The 19259-nt window shown below is 45.7% G+C and overlaps 1 protein-coding gene across 1 annotated transcript in view; it reads right to left on the bottom strand.

Moving 5' to 3' along the window:
* UBE2H (ubiquitin conjugating enzyme E2 H) overlaps positions 1 to 10718 on the bottom strand; it is a 30540-nt gene extending 19822 nt beyond the window's left edge. Inside the window, exons 1-3 of the mRNA XM_026868033.1 lie at positions 10705 to 10718; positions 9160 to 9236; positions 8392 to 8466 (exon numbers count right to left, since the gene is read on the bottom strand). Of these exons, the coding sequence (XP_026723834.1) occupies positions 8392 to 8466; positions 9160 to 9236; positions 10705 to 10718 (166 nt within the window). The remainder of the gene's footprint in view (positions 1 to 8391; positions 8467 to 9159; positions 9237 to 10704) is intronic.
* Between the last annotated feature and the right edge of the window lie 8541 nt (positions 10719 to 19259).

Here is a 19259-nt window from a genome sequence, read left to right as displayed (position 1 = left end):
TTACTATGCCAGCAGGGCTGGGCTGTGATTTAGGAAGAGCTTAGGTACTTAGCTGTACCAAGCTGCCTTGGTACAGCTCCTGTAAGAATAGTTTGGGTTGGAAGTGACCTTAAAGATCATCTAGTTCCACTCCCCTGCCATGAGCAGGGACACCTTCCACTAGCCCAGGTTGCCCATTTACCAATTCAGGTAGAATGGACTCAAAACTTGGAGGTAAGAAGGATTAGAAACCTGGACTGGAGATTGTCTCCTCGCTCTTTCCACAGCTCCAGCTGCATGACGCTGCCCCGCAGCAGCAGAACACTTTCAGCACTCCTTGGTGTTTCTCCTCTAAGTCAGGAACCGGCTGCAATCCAACAAGCGGCACTTCAGAAAGGTGGCCTGTTGCTTATCTGAGCTCAAAGTACAGCCAGCTTAGCTGGTAGGTTAGGTGACAGGTCCCCAAAAGAGGGTTTTTTTTTTCCTGCAGCACAGCTCTTCAAAGCGATGCTAGCGCTGCCGGCCCTGCGGAAGAAGGAAAAGCAGCGTGCCAGAAAACACAGCCCAGGCCAGCCCCCCGGCCCCGTGGGTGTCAGCTGCATGGCTGACCCACACTGGTGATAAACGCAGGAGGACTTCCCACCGGCTCTGGGAAACGTGCCAGAGCAGAGCTGGTTTATATCCACTTACCCATCCCAAACTCGCCGCTGCTTGCCCACGTGTCGGCTCTCTTTGCTCATAAAATAAGGCCAGCCGGACACTTCTCCACCTGAACAACTGTGACAGTGGATGCGTATCTGTGTCCCACCGTGGTGCCGAACAAACAGCCGACGGGACGAGTGTATGTGACCACTCCTGACTTCTCAAGACTGACAAGCCTCCAAGTTTTATTTTCCGTAAGAGATTAAGGCCAAGCCAGAAGACTGTTCAGACTGCCTGGCTAGTGAGGTGGGAAGGTGGCAACCATCTCTCTGAAGCAGGATGCGGGGAGTTTTAGATACCACACCAAATCAACGTGGCTTGGGTGACCACCCAAGGCTTGGGGCAGAATTACGTGCAGAGAGATCAGCCTGCAGAAGAGCTTAAGTACAGCACAGAGAGGTCAAGAGCAGTGTTTTCCCTCTGCTTTTTTTAACCACTGGACAACCTACCTAATGGAAAAAGATCTCCCAAGTACTCATGCAGTGTTGCCAAACAGCCAGATAAGATTAGTCTAAACTTAATGTTTACCCCCCTCCCCAAACACCCAAAAGCCTGCAAGGGAACATGCATTTTTTTAAATTTATTTTTTAAAACATACCGCACTCATCTCAGGGACTACCTTCTTGTGTAACTGATCACGAGCCTGCCACGCACCACAGGTTGAGAAACCATGGTAGGAGATGGGGGAGAGGGCACGAGAGCAAGACCTCTGCCGGAGTCCTCAGCTTAGTACCTATTCCCCTGTGCAGACTGGGATGACTGGGACAACTGGTTTAGCACGTGTCTGTTCCCCCTTTGAAGGGTACAGGATCTGTCCACCTCAGAGGTGTGTACCTTGTCCAGCACTCTCAGGTCAATAAGCTCTTACTGGCCAAGGCAAGGATTTTTTTTTTTTAAATGAAATTTGGAGGTTAGGAGCCCATTCAGAGCACTAAGTACAGAGTCAAATATAACACCTTGCACTCACCGTGGAGGCATTCACCACACGGCGGTGGCGTGAGGTGCTGTGTAACGTCAAGAACGTTTATATTACCATACTCAAATTCTAGTAGCTTTTCAAAACAATACCATAAATAATTCTGTGGCAGTTTCACAAGAGAAAGATCAGGACAGAAAAATATGGTTGTAGCTGATGGAAAATCGTGGGCAGAGCAATAAACTCTGGACCTCCTGCTCAGAGGGAATCACTGAGCAGCCCTTGGATGTGGAAAAGCAGTATCCACAAGCTTACAGACCAGTGCTAAGAGCAGCAATCTCTGCGAAAACACACAGAACCAGCACAAAGCAATTGCCCAATATCAGTTCATCTCATTGCTTAGGTGCACCATCACCTGATGCCCAGGCTTCAGAGACTGGCACAGAAGGCAGTGAATCTGTGCCAAGCCAAGCTGAAAACACACCTACCCCATTTTGTCAGTCTGTTCCCATTCTCCGCCTGTAGCAGGGAACCTGCAGAGGGTGCACAGTCGTGCGTCAGACCGGCGTGGAGACAGGGATACAAATTACCTTTAGGTGTCTCGTCTTTCCCCTTAGACAAAGCTAAGCGTGTTTGAAAGAACAAGCATTTTCACATCGCTTATAGGTCAGAATAAGGATCAACACACGCAGGGAAGAGCAAGCTCAGAATGGTCACAGGCGATAAGTGACTCATGAAATTCTAAGTAGCAAAATGTAAGGCAATCCAGAGAGGAGCTGAAAGTAAAAATAGCAGCTGCAGTTAAAAAGAAAAATTAAGTACAGGCCAGGAGAGATCTGTTAAATCCTGGCTGGAGCTAAACACTGCTCCATTCCTGTTCTGGCTGCCACAATATCTCATTATATACATACACATACGTATACACGTACACTTCCATATGTTTTGTGTACAGACTCGGCATTTTGTTTTGCAAAACACTTAGGAGAAAGGTGAAATACAAATGCAAGATATCTGCAGATAACTAGGCTAGAGATGGAAAGAAAATGAGAACTGTGTATAAATATACAGAAGTTATTTGAGAAATTGAGGCTCTGAGCATATTGTACGCAAACTTTGCAGCCGTGACATTTGATTATTAAGAAACCAGAGTGAGTCAGTGCCAGCCTAATATTTCTGCAGATTTTAGCAATAAAATAAATGCCACAGTGCTTCCAGGTAAGAGCTCAGGCTCCCAGTTTCACATGTTTCTACCACTCCTATCATCTAAGCAGGGCAAGACATTCACACTCTGTGCTTCCTCCCATGTTTATGGCATCAAAGAGCATTAATCTCTGGTTCTTGGCAGGCGTATGGCCTGATTAAAAACATACAAAATTTACACAAAGTGTTCTCGTGACTTGGGAGCTCAAAACAGTACTTCAAGTACTTCACAACTCCCTTTTGAAAAAGCAGGAACAGACTAGGCAGAAAGTTCCCCTGAAGATATTAAATCCCGGAGGGGAGGGAAAAGTAGCGAAGCAGTGCCAGCATGGTTACTGAAATCATAAACAGCTCAAAACATATTGTCTAGGAGGAAAGCAGAAATGGAACCAAACATCTAGCAGGGGAGTGCTTCGGGTCCTCATAAGCACGCAGGGATATATTCACGTTAATTGACAAAAGGATTAAGAGCTGTGGCATTCACTAGCTCCAGAAAGCAACTGGGTATTTTTCAGGAGTTGGTTTTGTTCTAACAAACTGCTCAAGTTCAGGAAGTTTGCTTCAACGCTGAAGATTTGGATACTTAAAGAGATCATGGTGGAATTAGTTGATCTCAATGGGAGCACTCAAGCCCAGAGCCAACATGACAGCCCTACATCTGGCTCCGTTTAGATTTGTGTTCTTCTAGGACACGCATTTCCCTTTTTGCTGTATATTCTACAGTTCGTTAGGAAAAATCATCCTGCCCCAACGTGGGATCTGTTGGATTACACAGCAAAGACCAAGCAAGGAACAGGCAGTGCTAGAAATACCAGAAAGGTACTGCAGGACATGATGAACCACTGGAAGCTCTCCCAGGAACTGGTCTTTTCACACAGGTCGCAGGGTGGTTTAGGTCTTTAAGCAGAGGCATTACCTGCGTTGTAATCCTGATCATCCCAGAAACTCTGCTAGGGCATGTGGAAGACAAGGAGGTAACTGGTGACAGCCACGGTGGCTTCATGAACGGCAAATCACACCTGACAAATCTGGTGGCCTTCTACAACAGGGTTACAGTGCTGGTGGATAAGGGAAAAGCAACTGATGTCATCTACCTGGACTTGTGCAAAGCATCTGACACTGTCCTGCATGACATCCTAAAATGGAGACACATGGATTTGATGGATGGAGCACTCGGGGGATAAGGGATTGGCTGTATGGTCACACTCCAAGAGCTGTGGTCAACGGCTCCATGTCCAAGTGGAGAGCGGTGACGAGTGGTGTCCTCAGGGGTCGGGGTTGGGACCGGCGCTGTTGAACGTCTTTGCTGGGGACATGGACAGTGGGATCGAGGCACCCTCAGCAAGTTCCCCGATGGCACCGAGCTGTGTGCTGTGGTGACACGCTGAGGGAAGGATCCATCCAGAGGGACCTGGACAGGCTGGAGAGGGGGGACATGCAAGCCTCAGGGAGTTCAACAAGGCCAAGGGCAAGGTCCTGCCCAGGGGTCGGGGCAATCCCCAGCACAAACCCAGGCTGGGCGAGGAGGGGATGGAGAGCAGCCCCCAGGAGAAGGACTTGGGGGGGTTGGGGGGTGGAAAACTGCCTGTGAGCCACCAATGTGTGCTGGGCTGCACCCAGAGCAGGGTGGGCACAGGGCGAGGGGGGGATTCTCCCCCTCTGCTCCGCTCTGGGAGACCCCCCTGCAGGGCTGGGTCCAGCTCTGGGGCACCAACAGCAGAAGGACACGGACCTGCTCCAGCGGGGCCAGAGGAGGCCACAGAGATGCTCGGGGGGCTGAGGCCCCCCCTGTGAGGACAGGCTGAGAGAGTTAGGGGGTTCAGCTGGAGAAGAGAAGGCTCCGGGGAGACCTTAGAGCGGCCCCCCAGGGCTGAAAGGGGCTGCGGAAAGGGGGGAGGGACTCATCATCAGGAGGAGGGATAGGACAAGGGGGAATGGGGTTAAATGGACAGAGGAGAGATTTAGATGGGATCTGAGGCAGAAATTTTCCCTGTGAGGGGGGTGAGGCCCTGGCACAGGCTGCCCAGAGAAGCTGTGGCTGCCCCCTCCCTGGCAGGGTTCAAGGCCAGGTTGGACGGGGCTTTGGGCAACCTGGGCTGGTGGAAGGTGGCCCTGCTTGGGGCGGGGGTGTTGGACTAGATGGGCTTTAAGATCCCTTCCAACCCAAACCATTCCATGATAGTCAGGAGAACACTGTCCCTGGGGCAGCATCATTTAATAGACTACAGCAATAATTACCTACCTGAGAAGGGCAGGAAATAAATGCCACATGTATTTGAGAAGGGAGCTGTGGAGGCGACAAGGGAGTAAATATTTGGCAGGTGAAGAGCCACCACACTAAGGAAAGGCTTCTGCTCGAGACCCTCAAAGGTAAAGAGGACCACCACTCATTTAGGGTTTAAGGCAAAGGACAAATCTGGAACCTACTTTAAAAACCTTTTCTATTCAGGTTTGTCAGTCACATTTTAGAAGAGAACACCAAGTTTTCATATACCTTATACTCAGAGCCATGCTGGGATAAAAGCAATTTGAACAGATTAGAAAGCAACTATTAGCAGTCATTTTTCAGAAGCAGCTTTCTAGAACGCGTGGATATGCTTCAAGCCATCATGTTATTTGCTGCAAAAAAGCCCATGCCATGTTCAAGACTGTATTAAGATTTTCTGTGATGGAAAGAAAATTTTAGCCTACAGTACTAGAGGAACAAGGAAAGCTGCAAGGACAGCAGTTTTGCTCTGAGCTTCAGCATAAAAGTGTAATTTATTAAAGGAAAAGAAACTGCTGGATTCTATACTTTGTACAAGCCAGTGACTTACACAGACAATTTGAACTCTGCATGTCATCATCGCAGTGGGAGCTATGCGGTGCTGAGAACAGAAGGGCTGCAAACAAGCTACATGTGTGCTCTAGATGACCTTCTGTCCGTTTACAGGCTCCACCATCTCTGAAATCCTTCACTTCCATCTCTTTACAGATCAGAGACTACCATGGCAAATTTCTTCCCTGCTAATTCCTACCCCTGCGTTACCCAGAGCTCAAGCTGGCCGAGAACTGCTGGGTTAGGACACCCAGGCTCATTGGAACTGGCAGACCTGGGAGAGAACAGGATTTCATCTCTTTCACAAGCTTGCGAATGCTCCCGGTTCAGCTGGGACGAAGGCTTGCTCTGGAGCTCTCCGTAATGCCAAAACCAGCGGTATCAGGCACCGCACACCGAGTCGTTCTCCGAGAGCTGGCCCGGAGGAAGGGGCTGAGACGTCACTCAGTCCTGGCTGTCCAGATAAGCTGGGCTGGGGCAGCAGAAATGGGAACCAGACAAAGAAAAACAAACCTCTTCCTGTAGCTGGTTGGGAGTCCTCCCCAGGTCCTAGTGCTCTCCTTGGCACTTTTACTCCCCAGCTCTTTCCTCCCTGCAGCAGAGCTGAGCCCTGCTTTGCTAAGCCAGCTCTTGTCTAGCGTGGACTGTTTATTCAACCTGAAACCTCAGCGGCACACTGCTTTGCCCGGGAGGTAACCTGTGCTCCCAGCAGCTCTCACTCAACAGACAGCAACGCAGGCCCTAGAGCAAGAGGCAGCCTTTTGGGGAGCTCTGTGAGAGAAAAGGTGGTTTTCAGACACTCAGCCACTCGGAGGGCAAGGGAAGCATGCTAGAAGGTCTGATGAGTCTGGAATGAAACAGTCACAACACAGCGGGGATAAGAAAGCTGAGGGATGCTGTACTAAAAGGAAGATAGGAAAAGGAACATTAGAAAGGACGAAGCAATTTGAGCAGAAAACAATCCACTCCACAACCACCCACCCACTCCCCTCCCCAGGTTCACAAGGAGAAAGGTCTTGTTGCAGAAGTTCTGAAAATAAAGCTGGGCCAACTCTAACCCCAGGCTGCCTTTCACTCCTGCCTATCCCAACCAGCACTAAACAGCCTCCAAACCAAACCACCAAAAGGTCAAACCTACCACCTTCTATGCAAGTAACGGGAGCCTAAATCAACAGGACTACGATTATACAAGAGCCTGGCCAACATTTAGCTGCACTGGCTTCGTAGGCTACTGGAAAGAAAGTTTGGTTTTGCTTTAAGCCAGCAACTTTGATTTCTGATACACCCAGAAAGAACATCAGGGGAAAGAAAAATAATCTTGAGTAGACTAGCACCAAAGCAATTTACAACAAGGAAACTGGGTTTTATATGCTTTCTGAGAGTTGTCTGTAGCCAGCCTGCATTTAAGATTGCCAACATGACAGTACCCTGATCTGCATCGGTTTGTGGCACTTGAGAAGTGGGGAGGGAAAAATGACTGGCACCAAATAAACATACTGTGAAACTCGTAAACAGTCTCTAACCCAAGAGGTTTATAGCAAGTTTCAGAGCTGACTCAAGAGGAAGGAGAAAAGGGCTCGCATAGCTGCAGCAATACTGTGTTGTTACTCAGCTGCATGCACATTTCTGTGGTTCGGTTAAGGTTTCAACAGGAAAAAAAAAAAAAAAGAAAAGAAAGGTAAAGAATGGCATAAAAACAGTGTTGCTCTTTCCCAAAAGATACAATTCCCATTTGGAACTAGACACATTATGTCTCACACCAGAAAGAAAAAGATCTTAAATAGAAGGCACTCGTAGCCTAAGAGTCTATTTTAAGAAAGCAGCCAATACTTATCAACTCCAAATCAGGATGTTGATATTGGAAGGGACCCATCTTGTCCAACCCATACAGTCAAGTTTCCACATCAGTTCTCCTCAGGCAGTTTTCTCCATTCTTTAGAGTCCTCCAGTGGTTTGAGCCACAAGCACGCCCTTCTGATGGAGAAGTGCCATGTCACTGAGTTACCAGCACTAATTTCATAAGCCAGAATACACATGTTGGAACTTTATGCATCTGCTCCAGTTTTTCAAGCAATATTGGCTATTTTATTTATAGCTTAAGCGATCGGATTAGATACCAGAAGACATCTGAGATCACCGTTACCCAAGGGCAAAGATAGGATGGATACAGTCTAAAGACCATTGCCTTATCAAACCTCTTATTTGCTCGTGAAGGTTAAACAAGCCTGACCAGTCTAGCCAGCTGCAATTTTTCTTGCAGTAGGCCTCTGCTTCTCAGTTCTTCCACATATGCATCACCTAGTCCAAGAGGACAGAGGCTTCAGCTTCTGCCTTCACTTCCATCCACTTTTGGACAAGAGGTCCCAAAAGCTAGTTCACCCCAAGACCACAAACTGTGGTCTTTGCTCTCCATACTACATGAGTCATTTTTTTAAAACAGGCTCCAGCACTCACTGTGGTATCCTGCACCTTACCCACAAATGGATAGATTATTTAAAAAAAAGCACACGGTAGAGAGACTCAGTTCATCAACACGCAAACGTGTGACTGAATCACATTTCCAGCTCTTAGCCCTTCAGCCAAAAGACCAAACTTCCTCTCTGCTCAGCACGTGATATCTGGAAGTCTATGGTAAAAGCATTCTGCAGACTTGAAGTAAAGATCTTACAATTGCACTGAGGGTTGGTGCAATTTCACCTGCAACACTGCTGCAAGCAATAACATCTCTCTGTCATAAACAGCAAAAAGATTTTGACTGAAAGTGATTATTGGTTACCTATAGACGGGGATTTGAAAGGGTATTTATCAGGAAGGTCGACTCTAACTTTCCATACTCCACCTTCATATGGTGCTGCAATGAAAAAAAAAATGCAGGTATTAGACACTTTATAACTCAGGAGAGAATAAATAGAACTACAGCATTAAGCAAAACACATCTTTGGAAGAACACTTAGCTCCATCAGGGGGTAAAGATTTCATATCAAACCTCCTACGGTAAAAGCCTTTTTCCTGTGCTGCCTGACAAGAAATACATGATTTTAACTGATACTGTAGAAGATCCCGGCACAAAGACATAAAAGCCTCATTAAAAACAGAGACTTTATAATAATCTCCTTACCTTTAGAGATGTTACTAAATTAAGGCACGTTGGAGACCTGACTTGTGATCTAGGAAAGCCATCTTAATTACAAATTCTGCAAAAATTCAGGTGACTGATGCGAAACTTAAGAGTTTTTAATAAGGAAACTCATGATGATGGATCAACAAGAGTGGTGCTGAAGGTCACAGCTGAAGGCTGAGCTGTCCGAAGGCCATTTCCAGCTCTGCTCATCGCCAAGGGAGGTGGCTCATCTGCGTTAATGCTCACAGTTGTGTTTCTCCCCGCCCTTCAGAGAGCAGCCTTCAAACGCTGCTACCCTTTGATTTCCCACCCCCACTCAGATTTGCTCATCTTTTCTTCTACTCCAGAAGAATGTGTCATCTCACTGTTCCCCACCACGAGCCACTGGTTTGTTTTCATAGAAGGGCTGGGTCACATACTTACTTCCTTGTGGTCCATAAAACTTCACAACAAATTCATTGAGTCCTCCTAAGATTGTGACTTCGTGCTTGCTCTCAATACTGATACATCAAGTAAAGGAAAACATTTAGTCCATGAAACAAAGTCCATGTACTCAGATAGAGATAACTTGCTAGAATCCTGTCCAACTAAATCATTTAAAATATTCAAAATATTCTACAACATGCAATTTAAGCATCTTGACACATCTAAGTGACCACACCACCGCAATGACGTCTGTAAAAGCCAATTTAACACACTGAAGAATCCCCTCCCTTGCATTAAGCAATCTTGAGACGATGCCTCCCTCCCGCTCAGAGCTGCTTAGTGTTTTCCATCTACTCCTGCACAGCGTAAGCTCAGATTTTAAGAAAACGCCAAGTCCTTATCAGCAACGTATGTGGAAACGTATTTGGGCTGTGGAAGGGAGCTAAAAATCCAGAAACAGCAACAGCTCCAAAGCCTCACCACACACAGACACAAACCCCAGGAGCAAGGCTTGGAGGTGAGGCCAGGACTTGGGAGATCTCTCTCCTTTCCAGCGCTCGGGAGATGAGCCACAAAGCAGAAAGTCACCCTTGCCAACTGCTCACATTAAATGTTTACTCTCCTGCCCAGATTAGAGGAGCAGAACTCTCCCCAGTCCCTGCTCTGACAAATGCGAGAGCTGATGAATTCAATTCTCCTTGGCTGCCTTCGGCGCTGTCAGATGGCCTCCCACAGCTACGATGCAAATTACGGCAATCTCATGTTAATTTGACTTGCAAGACCAAAAAACTCTGCGTCTTCAGAGAGATGGCAGAAGGGCGAGATTATGAGGCACTGTTACAGTGCGAAAAGAACAACTGTATTTCTCAACATTTAAAGGAAAGAATCAAAGCGCCAGTGCTTTGGGAAGAAGGGAATACAAATGGAAAGGCAAGAAATCTTCATTTCAAGTAAAGCTCAGTTACGACAATTAATGGTGATGTCTCAGCACCCAAGCTTGCGGGAGAATTCCGATATATATCAGGGTTAATGGATTGTGAATAATATCCTACAGCAATTACCTTTAATCAATAATCTTAATATGAATTACAAGGGAAGCATCAGAAAAAAAACAGAGTAGGAGAAAAATTAAAGGTTTATTCCCACCTGAACTTCAGATTGCTTCAGCTCTGCACCACAGAGGCTGCCCCCATTTGAGGGAAGGGGGCAACAGCACAGAATATCTAATAAAAGATCCTGAACATCACAGCAGCAAACTTGGCAGAGATGCTCAGGCTAAGAGGAAGTGAAGCCAGGTTCCCTTTTACAACCAAGATTTTTCACTCTGATGCAAAAGGTTTTCTGCTTTCAAGGCAAAACATTTGCCCGGGAAGCTCTCCACTTTGCAGCAATTACACAGACCCCCCTCATACCTTCATGGCACTGAGCAAACAGCGCTCCTGGTCACACACATCCACGCTCGCTTCAATATTCCTGACCCACCAGGAACAGAAGTGCCTGGGACCTACCACTAGCAACAAATAATTCTCAGCTCAGACCTACCCTTGATCTCCCATTACGATGCATGAAGTCTGGTTAAGGTGCATCACAAACTACTTGAAGAGGCTCCTGTATCCAGAAGTGCCAATTCAGTCGTGGCAGCCTGCGTGTGTACTTGTACACGGGTGATCCAAGTCCCATCTGCGGGGTCCGTCAGGATTTATTACAGTTCCTCGAGTACAATGACTCCCAGATTGGACAGAGTTTTCCCACAGTGCCAGCTCCAAAGGAATTTGGATGCAATAACCCTCTTCCTCTCATTCTCATGGGGAGGGAGAAGAGTTTATAGTGGTTTGTTTTGGCTCAGGAGTTTTCTTGGTTCAGCATATACTGCTCTGCCCTACAGTTAAATAGCAAGTAGCTTGCTACACCTGGCAGTCACCCAAGAGCAGCTCACAAAGGGCAGATCGATGCCTAACTGCCCCAAGTACCAGTGATTTCTCTGCTAAAAGCCATCTCTGGGAGAAGCTACATCCCTGCAGGTTTGCAGAGAGTAGCTTAGCGCTGAAGTACGGCAGCTTGCTTCAGACCTGATGTTAAGGGACACTCATCACCAGATCTTTTCACATCACCCAGTACCATGACAGTAAGTTTTAGATACAGGCTTGACTGAGCTTAAGTTCATCTGAAAATGTACACACTCACCTAATGGATAACTATTCCAGGTTCAGGAACGGGCTCTTACACAAACCTGCTGTGCATGATGATGCCCAAGAGTGAAACGTTTAATACTGAAGTATGTTAACACTTACAGCAGCTTCGCGGATCAGGTTAAATACAAATGGTTTTACTTAGGACTAAATCAAGTACCACTTAATAAAAAACAGCTCTCCCAGCCTGATCTTCAGAGCAAGCTCCTGAGCAGCTGCAGCTTATATGCTCTTTGGCTCCGCAAGTTAATATCGACGATAAATTAAAGCAGAGCTTTCCGCACTCAGACTCAGCTCTGGTGCTCCCAAGTTCAAAAAACTATTAGTAAGCAATGCGGTGCCGTGTTTGATTATTGTCCCTGTTGTAGCAAGGACCTACAATTCCTACAAAAATCCCAGCAAGTGAGTTAGGTTCATGAAAGGGATGCAGATGCTAACTTTGGGAATAATCACACTGTTTATTAACATGATACAAGAGTTTGAGGACAGACTGAAACCAAAGTCAACTTCAGCAATAAAGCCCTTGTATCAACATGGGGGAAATCTCTGGAAACATATTAGTAGAACTGAGGAAGTCGGGGAAGCCCACTTTCCTGGGCACCAGGCGAATTCCATACGAGCCCCCACTTTCTAAGACAATTCTTAGTGAAGGGTAAGTGAACCACCTTCCCTTTCTCCTCTCCAGCAAATTTTCTCAAAAGGTAGAGATGCCCAGGAATACGAAAGGTCAAAATCCCACTAACAAAATGATTGAGGGCATTACCAGGAGAAGTGCACGGAGCAATTACAGAAAGAATAACATTTACACCCTACGAGCTCTTTCCATCTCCAGGAAGTCTTCGGAAAAGGAAATATTTATTACATATCTGGGACTGCAGGAAGACCAGGAACCCAAAGCAGACCTCAAGGCTTCTCCATCCCACAACGCAGTACCAGGGAACCCTCTAGCAGCACAAGAGAAAAGCACGGGGGAACAGCAGAAGGGACTTGACATATTCAGAGGACTGTCCAGACCACGTTCTCAGAAAAAACTCCACCACAGCTCATGGCAAAATATCTCAGAGTAAAGAACACAGGCTCTGACCCAACTATTTTCTCAGCTCAGACAGATTTTTTCCATAAGGCAGAAGTCTTACAACCAAATCCCAAATGAATCCCATTCCAAACAAGCCAGTAATTAATGAGCCATCTCAGATCCAAAAAAAGAGTTTGGAGACCCACAGGACTTAAGGAACCCAGTTGTGCCTAGGGCACAACGAACGCCCCCTCCTGCACTCAGAGCTAGACGGGGCCTGGTGCCGGATCCTGCAGCAAGCCCAAGTAGCTCCCAGGAAGGAGAAATGCTCCAGGTCTTCAACAAACCAAGTACAGCTTCAGGAAGCCCCAGGAAAAGAACATCAAGAATATGGAGCAAGATTTCCATAATTAAAGTGACCAGACTGTTCACACCAGCCCCTGTGCATTTCTCCCAGGATAGCTATATTTGCATCCAGGATTCCCATCCACTTCTTTTATTGGCTACGGATGTAAATCTGTGCAGAAAGCACTCCTGCAAGCGCTCAGGACTTCAAACACACAGCCAGCATTTAGGGGAAAGACCAACAAACCTCTCACCTTGTTTTAGTCTACTCTGTCCAGATGGATTCCTCTATGCTCACACTCCGTCACTGCACTCTTCATTAATTCAGATTTTCAGAGATAAAACGAGCAGGTAACTGGTAAAGAATTTAACGTTCTCAATTTTAGTGGCACACCAGTGGTTCATACTGGTAGGAACAGTCTGCCTTGTTTCCACAGCAGGACATGCAGCTACTCTGTGTGTACACGGGGTCAAGATTAGAGAGGTAGAAAACCAGCCTGGAACACATCACATGCGCTAAAATGTTTAACAAAAATACAACCAAATCCCTTTCAAGACTCTCAGCTTGTTCCTACTAGTCTAGGTGACTTATGGCCTTGCTGCTTTTATCTCTTTATCATCTCAGTATACTAATTTGACTTTGTGTCAAATATAGCCAGTGTAACAGTCAAGAGAAAAGAGCAAAATCTGGATACAAGTCAGGTTTCTAACAGATTAGAAGTTCAAAAGCTTTACTTTAAGACCACAGAACTGAGAAGGGAGTCTCGAGAACCTGAAGATAAATTACCTTAGTCCCAAAACTATTAAGAGAATTCTAATGACAGTAAGTGTCAAAAATATTTAGATCATGATATAGAAAGTAAGCTTATTTTCAAATATCAGTTCAGAAGAGGTTGCTAGGAGAGACACAGAAGGGAATTTTTCTGCAGCTGATTACAGACTCCCTATATAGTGCCTGAAATGTGCCAGAAGCGCAAAGGCCAACCGCGCCACGTATTAGCATTACAGTAACATCCACAGCCCCCTATCAAGATCAAGGCTCTATTGTTCAGGGTTGAGCTCGTAGGAAATTGTTTCTTTGGTCAGAATGAGAAGTGATTTAAAGCATTTTGCCCATTCTGCATTGGGACAAAAACCACACAAAACCTTTCAGTTCTGGAGAGAGAGAGACTGCCCAACCATCAGTCAGAAATAGACTGGCCACTGTGGATTTGCCTGTTCCAGGGTCGAGTTCCCATTCCCTCATCCTTGTGCGGGGCCACCCACCACCGTAGGGCTGGATCTCCCCTGCAGTAATAAAAAAAAAAAAAAATTGTTGGGATTTAACTTCACACCCAGATCTCCCAAAATCCCACATGAACATCGCGGCCAACAGATGGCTAGTCTGTTTGCAGAGTTGAGTGGCTTTTTCCTGGCAAACATTGAGCCTGAAAAAAAAAATCCCTTCATTAAGTTTCTTTAAAATTAACATAAGCTATAAGCTTGGGCAAATCAGTTTTCCAGATAAAACTATTTCACTGAAAATATTTTTTGCAAGCCTAGCGACACAAATGGCTGGGAGCAGCCTGCCCCAGAGAGGCAAAGCAGAAAGCTGGGATGCTCCAGGGAAAAAGAAAAGTTGTCTATTTATCCATGTGCATCTCAATATAAGTCGCAGATAGGTCGATGGCCATTACCAGAAAGCAAGTCCCTGCCTTCTAAGGATGTCTGCCATGTCCTCTCTTACTTAGTCCACAGCTACCCCTCCAGGTGAAGAACCTCACCAGAGAGGACATTCTGAATTTGAGGGAAAAAATCATAAGACCACACCTATGTATATTAAAAAAAAAAATAATTTAAAAATAGATCATCCAGCTCTGCTACCGAAGCAGCTGAGAACCCATCTTTGAGAAAACAACTTGTCATATTTTGTGACAAAGGCCATTTTAAAAATGGGATTAATAGAGCTGGTTTTTTTCCTTCACAAAGAGCTCCGCAGTCAGCGAGTGCCACTACATCACCCATGCGACGGCAGCACGGCTACTCCAGCTGCTCGTGGTACAGAAAGCACCACTCTGCTTGTTCGAGGCATCAGAGGGATGAATTCTCCTCAAGTACTTGCAAGCAGAATTTTGCAACATAAACAGCCTCTAATATTGGGACTGATGGCTATTCATGTTTGGTTTGTTTGGTTTTTTTTTTTGGTTTTTTTTTTTTTACAAAGGTGAACGATTTCTACTCTGAGAAACATTTACCCAACCTGCAGTTATCTGTAAGGAGCCCTGTGATTTAGCAGCATTACCAGTCACACTGACGCGTGGGCAGCAAAAGGGCAAGTTCAGCTCGGTCACCTCCTTGCCTCCAAGCCTTCACAGGCTGCCTTGCCACCTCTAAACTCCCTGCTTTTATCTGATACAAATCACCTGAGGTGCCAGTTGCACACGTGAAACCACAGCTGGCACCAGGACTTTGATGTTTTAAGCACTGGGAATATTTATTCTTATTTTCCCCAAGTTAAAGTCCCTGCTCTTTACTCAAATTTAACTTTCCTCACACTCCTCTCTATCCCTGCAGCACATCAGAAGAAAGGACACTTAATCAGAAGTGAAAAAGATTATAAAGAAAAAAAAACCCTCGTGTTTTCTTTGAGCAGCAAGAGGCAGCACTTTTTAGTCACCCTGTTTGTAGCAAACTTCTTGAGAACTCCAGACTAAACCCATTCACATTATTAAAATCCATTGTTTTCCCCCCAAGCTAATTATTCACGTTGCCACAGGGCACCGCTCAGAGTTTCCAGCATCAAGCAAAGGGTTTTTTTAGCACTAGAAATAGGTTTGCTAATTGCCAAAGATGTTGTGCTGCACAATTTCTGGTGTCGGTATCCACAGCTCCACGGTCTGCACCAGCCTCAAGAAGGGAAGACACCACTGGGGCAATCTGCAGTTTTATCTTCACATACCTGTGGCAACCCTTAATCTTCCTTTGTCTGAACTGAGCTTGCCCAGGAATCCCACAGCTTTGAAAGACACAAAACTCACTTAAATCCTACAGTGTAAAGAAGGAGAACAGCAAGTCACTCGTGGGCAGTCACGGAAAGCTCTGAAGACAACCAGCTTTCCCAGCCCTCCGCCCTCCTTACCGCTGCAATAAGTGAACTGGGGACGGCATTACACAGAGGTGGTTTCACTCGCCCTAAAATGATGGCTGGTTATGATTACAGCTGAAAATGCTCTGGAAGCAAGGGAGTAGCAAATGAATAACTGAACAGCAACCTGTGCTTGGTCACGAGTTTCTATTTTATTGCACACAAGCGTTTTCTTGTTAGAAATGCATCTTTGCTTTAAAAAAAAAAAAAACAAAACCAAAAACCAACACCGTTACCACTTCTCTATCAGATTTTAAATGACCAAGATGAGAAATCACACAAGGAAGAGCATTCTTAAGTTATTCTGCACACACTCCTCACAATTTCACGTCAAGGATGGTAAATTTCCCCAAGACAAACCCCATCAAAAGGCAATTTCCAAACGCAGCCACGTGTACTGAAAAGACACCTCAGGAGAGTTATTGGGGTTTTGGGGAGAAGGAACTGCTGCTCCAGCAAGCCCTCTGGTCTGGCTCGCTTTCTTTGGAGCTCCTGATGATTTAGGTCTGGCTGCTCTCCACTAAACTTTGTGCCAAGAAACTCGAGTAAGAAGGAAGAGGTAGAAGGAAAAGCCAGCTTTCCCCAGAAGTCACTCTGCATACGCATTGCCTGCTATGAAACGATCAGAAACTAAGCATTTTTCCTAGACTCCAGGCTTCAAATCTGGTCTTCCCTCATCAGAAGTGAGGGAAACCACCACAAAAAGACACCAAGGTTGTCATACCACACAGGATTGGGTAATACTGCCCTTTTCCTTCAGAAAACAAATGAATTCATTGTGCTCCCCAACTCTGCGCTGCTCCCTTGAAAAGTTTCGACTTGTTTCGAAGAAGAGGCATCACACAGTTACGTACTTTTTTGCTGTAGAGAAAATAGATTGGAATAAACTTGTTTAAAACTGCATTCTCAAGCTTTCACCGGATGGGTCAACATTTAATTGCAGCGGTGGCACCAAAAGTTCCTTCACAATCAGATGAGATGGGAACACAATCAGTGCCACTTTGACAGCCGATAACAAGCGCTGTAGCCAAACACCAGTTCTGCAGTGCTGATTACCCTGCAATTAATTTGCATTTACAGACAAGGAAGAACACAACATGTACAAGCATCAGGCCCTCGTTTCATTATCTCCGGTTTCATTAGCCAAGCTCAATTCGGGATGAGAACATGTATGGGCCCAGGGTGACACCTCCTGATTTGCATCGCAGCAGAGCTTTGCCTGCGAGATGACACAGTTTTGGTGCTGATCAGTCCCAGGAGCAGCGCGTTGGACAGAAACAGCTTGAAACCACTTAAAACTGTGACCTACACAAGGGCTGCTCGAGAAAGGTGGGGAGATGCATTAGTTAAGGGGAGAAGAAGCTGGCACACAGGATTTTTAAACATGAAAGAAAGGAGCTGGACTCAATGAAAGCACATCGGAATGAAGTTTTGATCAATACAGCTTAACTGATGTTCCTGTGCATGACTATAATGCAAGACAGCTTTGCCTCCACAAGCACATTTCTTTGAATCTCAATAAAAAAAGACACGCTAGGATCCAAGAGAATTTAAGTGCAATTAGTCCGTAATTATAAGCGACTGCCAATTAGCAAACTCCTTAAATGGATCCTAGCTGGAGATCACTGCCCAGGCTAAGGAAGGCATTCCACCAGAAAGGACTAGCAAGGAAGACAACATGCAGAGCCATGATGCAGGAGCATAAGGGCCTGGGCTTCTCTGGGATCTCTGGAGAGGCAAAAACGTCCCCACAACAGGATTGCACTGGTCTCCTCCGACCCGACTCGATACAAGCCGCTCACCTGGCGCGAACAAGGCAGAAATAATCGGGAACCTCTTGCTCTCTGCCTGCCACCAAGCCAGAAGTCACAGAACTCGCTATGTTGACATTTAAAGTCGGTCACGAGGGAAACCAGAGTCAGGTCGAGAAGCAAAGACGACAGCAGTAGTAGTTTGCAGATGTGTATCTGTCTCTAAGCTAAACCACTAGATTCAATATTTGCATCGCTACAGCTTCCATCAAGAGCAGTTTGTTACCATGGTGATTGTACATACTGGTGGTAACAGAGTATTTAATGTACGAATAATAAACTTCTCAAACAACTGAGACATTTCAAGTGGTTTTAAGTGAAATATCATAAGGAGAAAATACAATCATTTCTTTTTCCAGGTGTGCTGGGTACTGGTGATTTCCTCTTTGTGAGGATTCAAGAAGTGCCGAAATGCTCTGAAAGAGAAACTGTGGTTGTAAAACCATGGAATTGAGAGCGTGGCCCCAACTGTGTGCTGACACCAAGCCTAAGATTTAACTGTTCTGGGGGCTGCACCCCATCACACATTTTACAAGAATGTACCAGGTTTGTTAAAAGCAAAATGCTTTTCACATGTTTGCACAGTTGGAATATTTCACTAATTCAGACTTCCCAAAGACATGTTATTATTTTGTGGCCTTTTCTCTCAAGTGAAGTTTGGTTTAGGTTTCTGTAGACTTTACTGAAATGCTTTTTCACTCCAAGAAACCTACACAGTCATTTAGAAACTGCAAGCACGTCAAGCCATCTCAGCAACAGCCACATAAAACCCCAAATGCACAACCAACCATCTCCTCAGGCTGTCCCCCTTGGGACGTGACATGTCTGTAGTCAAAGCAGACAGGCACAGAGGAGGTCAGCAGCAGAGCTTTGGCAACAGTTTTTATTTAGGAAAAAAATAAAATAATCTAGAAATATCTCAAGTTCTCAATTTTCAACAAGATAAAGAGTTTAATGAGGGGAAGGAGAAAGTGTCAAAGCAAATATTTTCATTCTGGTACACCGAGTTATATTCTGTTGAACATAAGCTTAATTTTAAGATACTCTGGCACAGAGCAGTTACCAGCTCTGGAACCAGAGCCCTCATCCTCTTTGCTCCTCTCTACCAGGATCTTTCTTTTCTTGCCTGTAAGGGATGTTCAATTGGGCCACAGAGACTCACCAAGGGGATGCTGATATGCTGCATTGGCTTGAAGTATATCGTAACGCTGAATTGAGAAAGTGTTAAACATGGGAATCCCGAGAGTTGCCAGGATGTTTCTTCAACAAAAATCCTGAAGTCCTCTCTAAAAGAAGCTTCGCACAAACTCAAGCTTGAACTATTAAAACTTTCAGGAGGGAGGAAACACATTTGAAGTCCTGTCTAGAATCCTGCTCCCTCGGAATAACGTATCATAGCAGCTCTCCGTGGCCTGCCACGAACATAATTCAGTGGGATTTTTTTTTTTTTTTTTTTTTGCTGTACAGGCACAACAGAGGTGAGACTCACCAGGAAGTGTTGGTCGAGTGCAAAAACCCTGGCAACACACCAAGAACTGGTCCATGTGATAAGCATATGCGATGAGAGCAAGACGGGCTGCCTTTCTAACAAGTACAAAAGGGTTTGGCAACGT

This window comes from Athene cunicularia (assembly GCF_003259725.1).
Source record: "Athene cunicularia isolate RWA chromosome 1 unlocalized genomic scaffold, athCun1 chr1_part2, whole genome shotgun sequence".
Classification (NCBI taxonomy): Eukaryota; Metazoa; Chordata; class Aves; order Strigiformes; family Strigidae; genus Athene; species Athene cunicularia.
The sequence above is the reverse complement of the archived record's forward strand: the minus strand, read 5'-3'. Positions and strand labels throughout refer to the sequence as shown.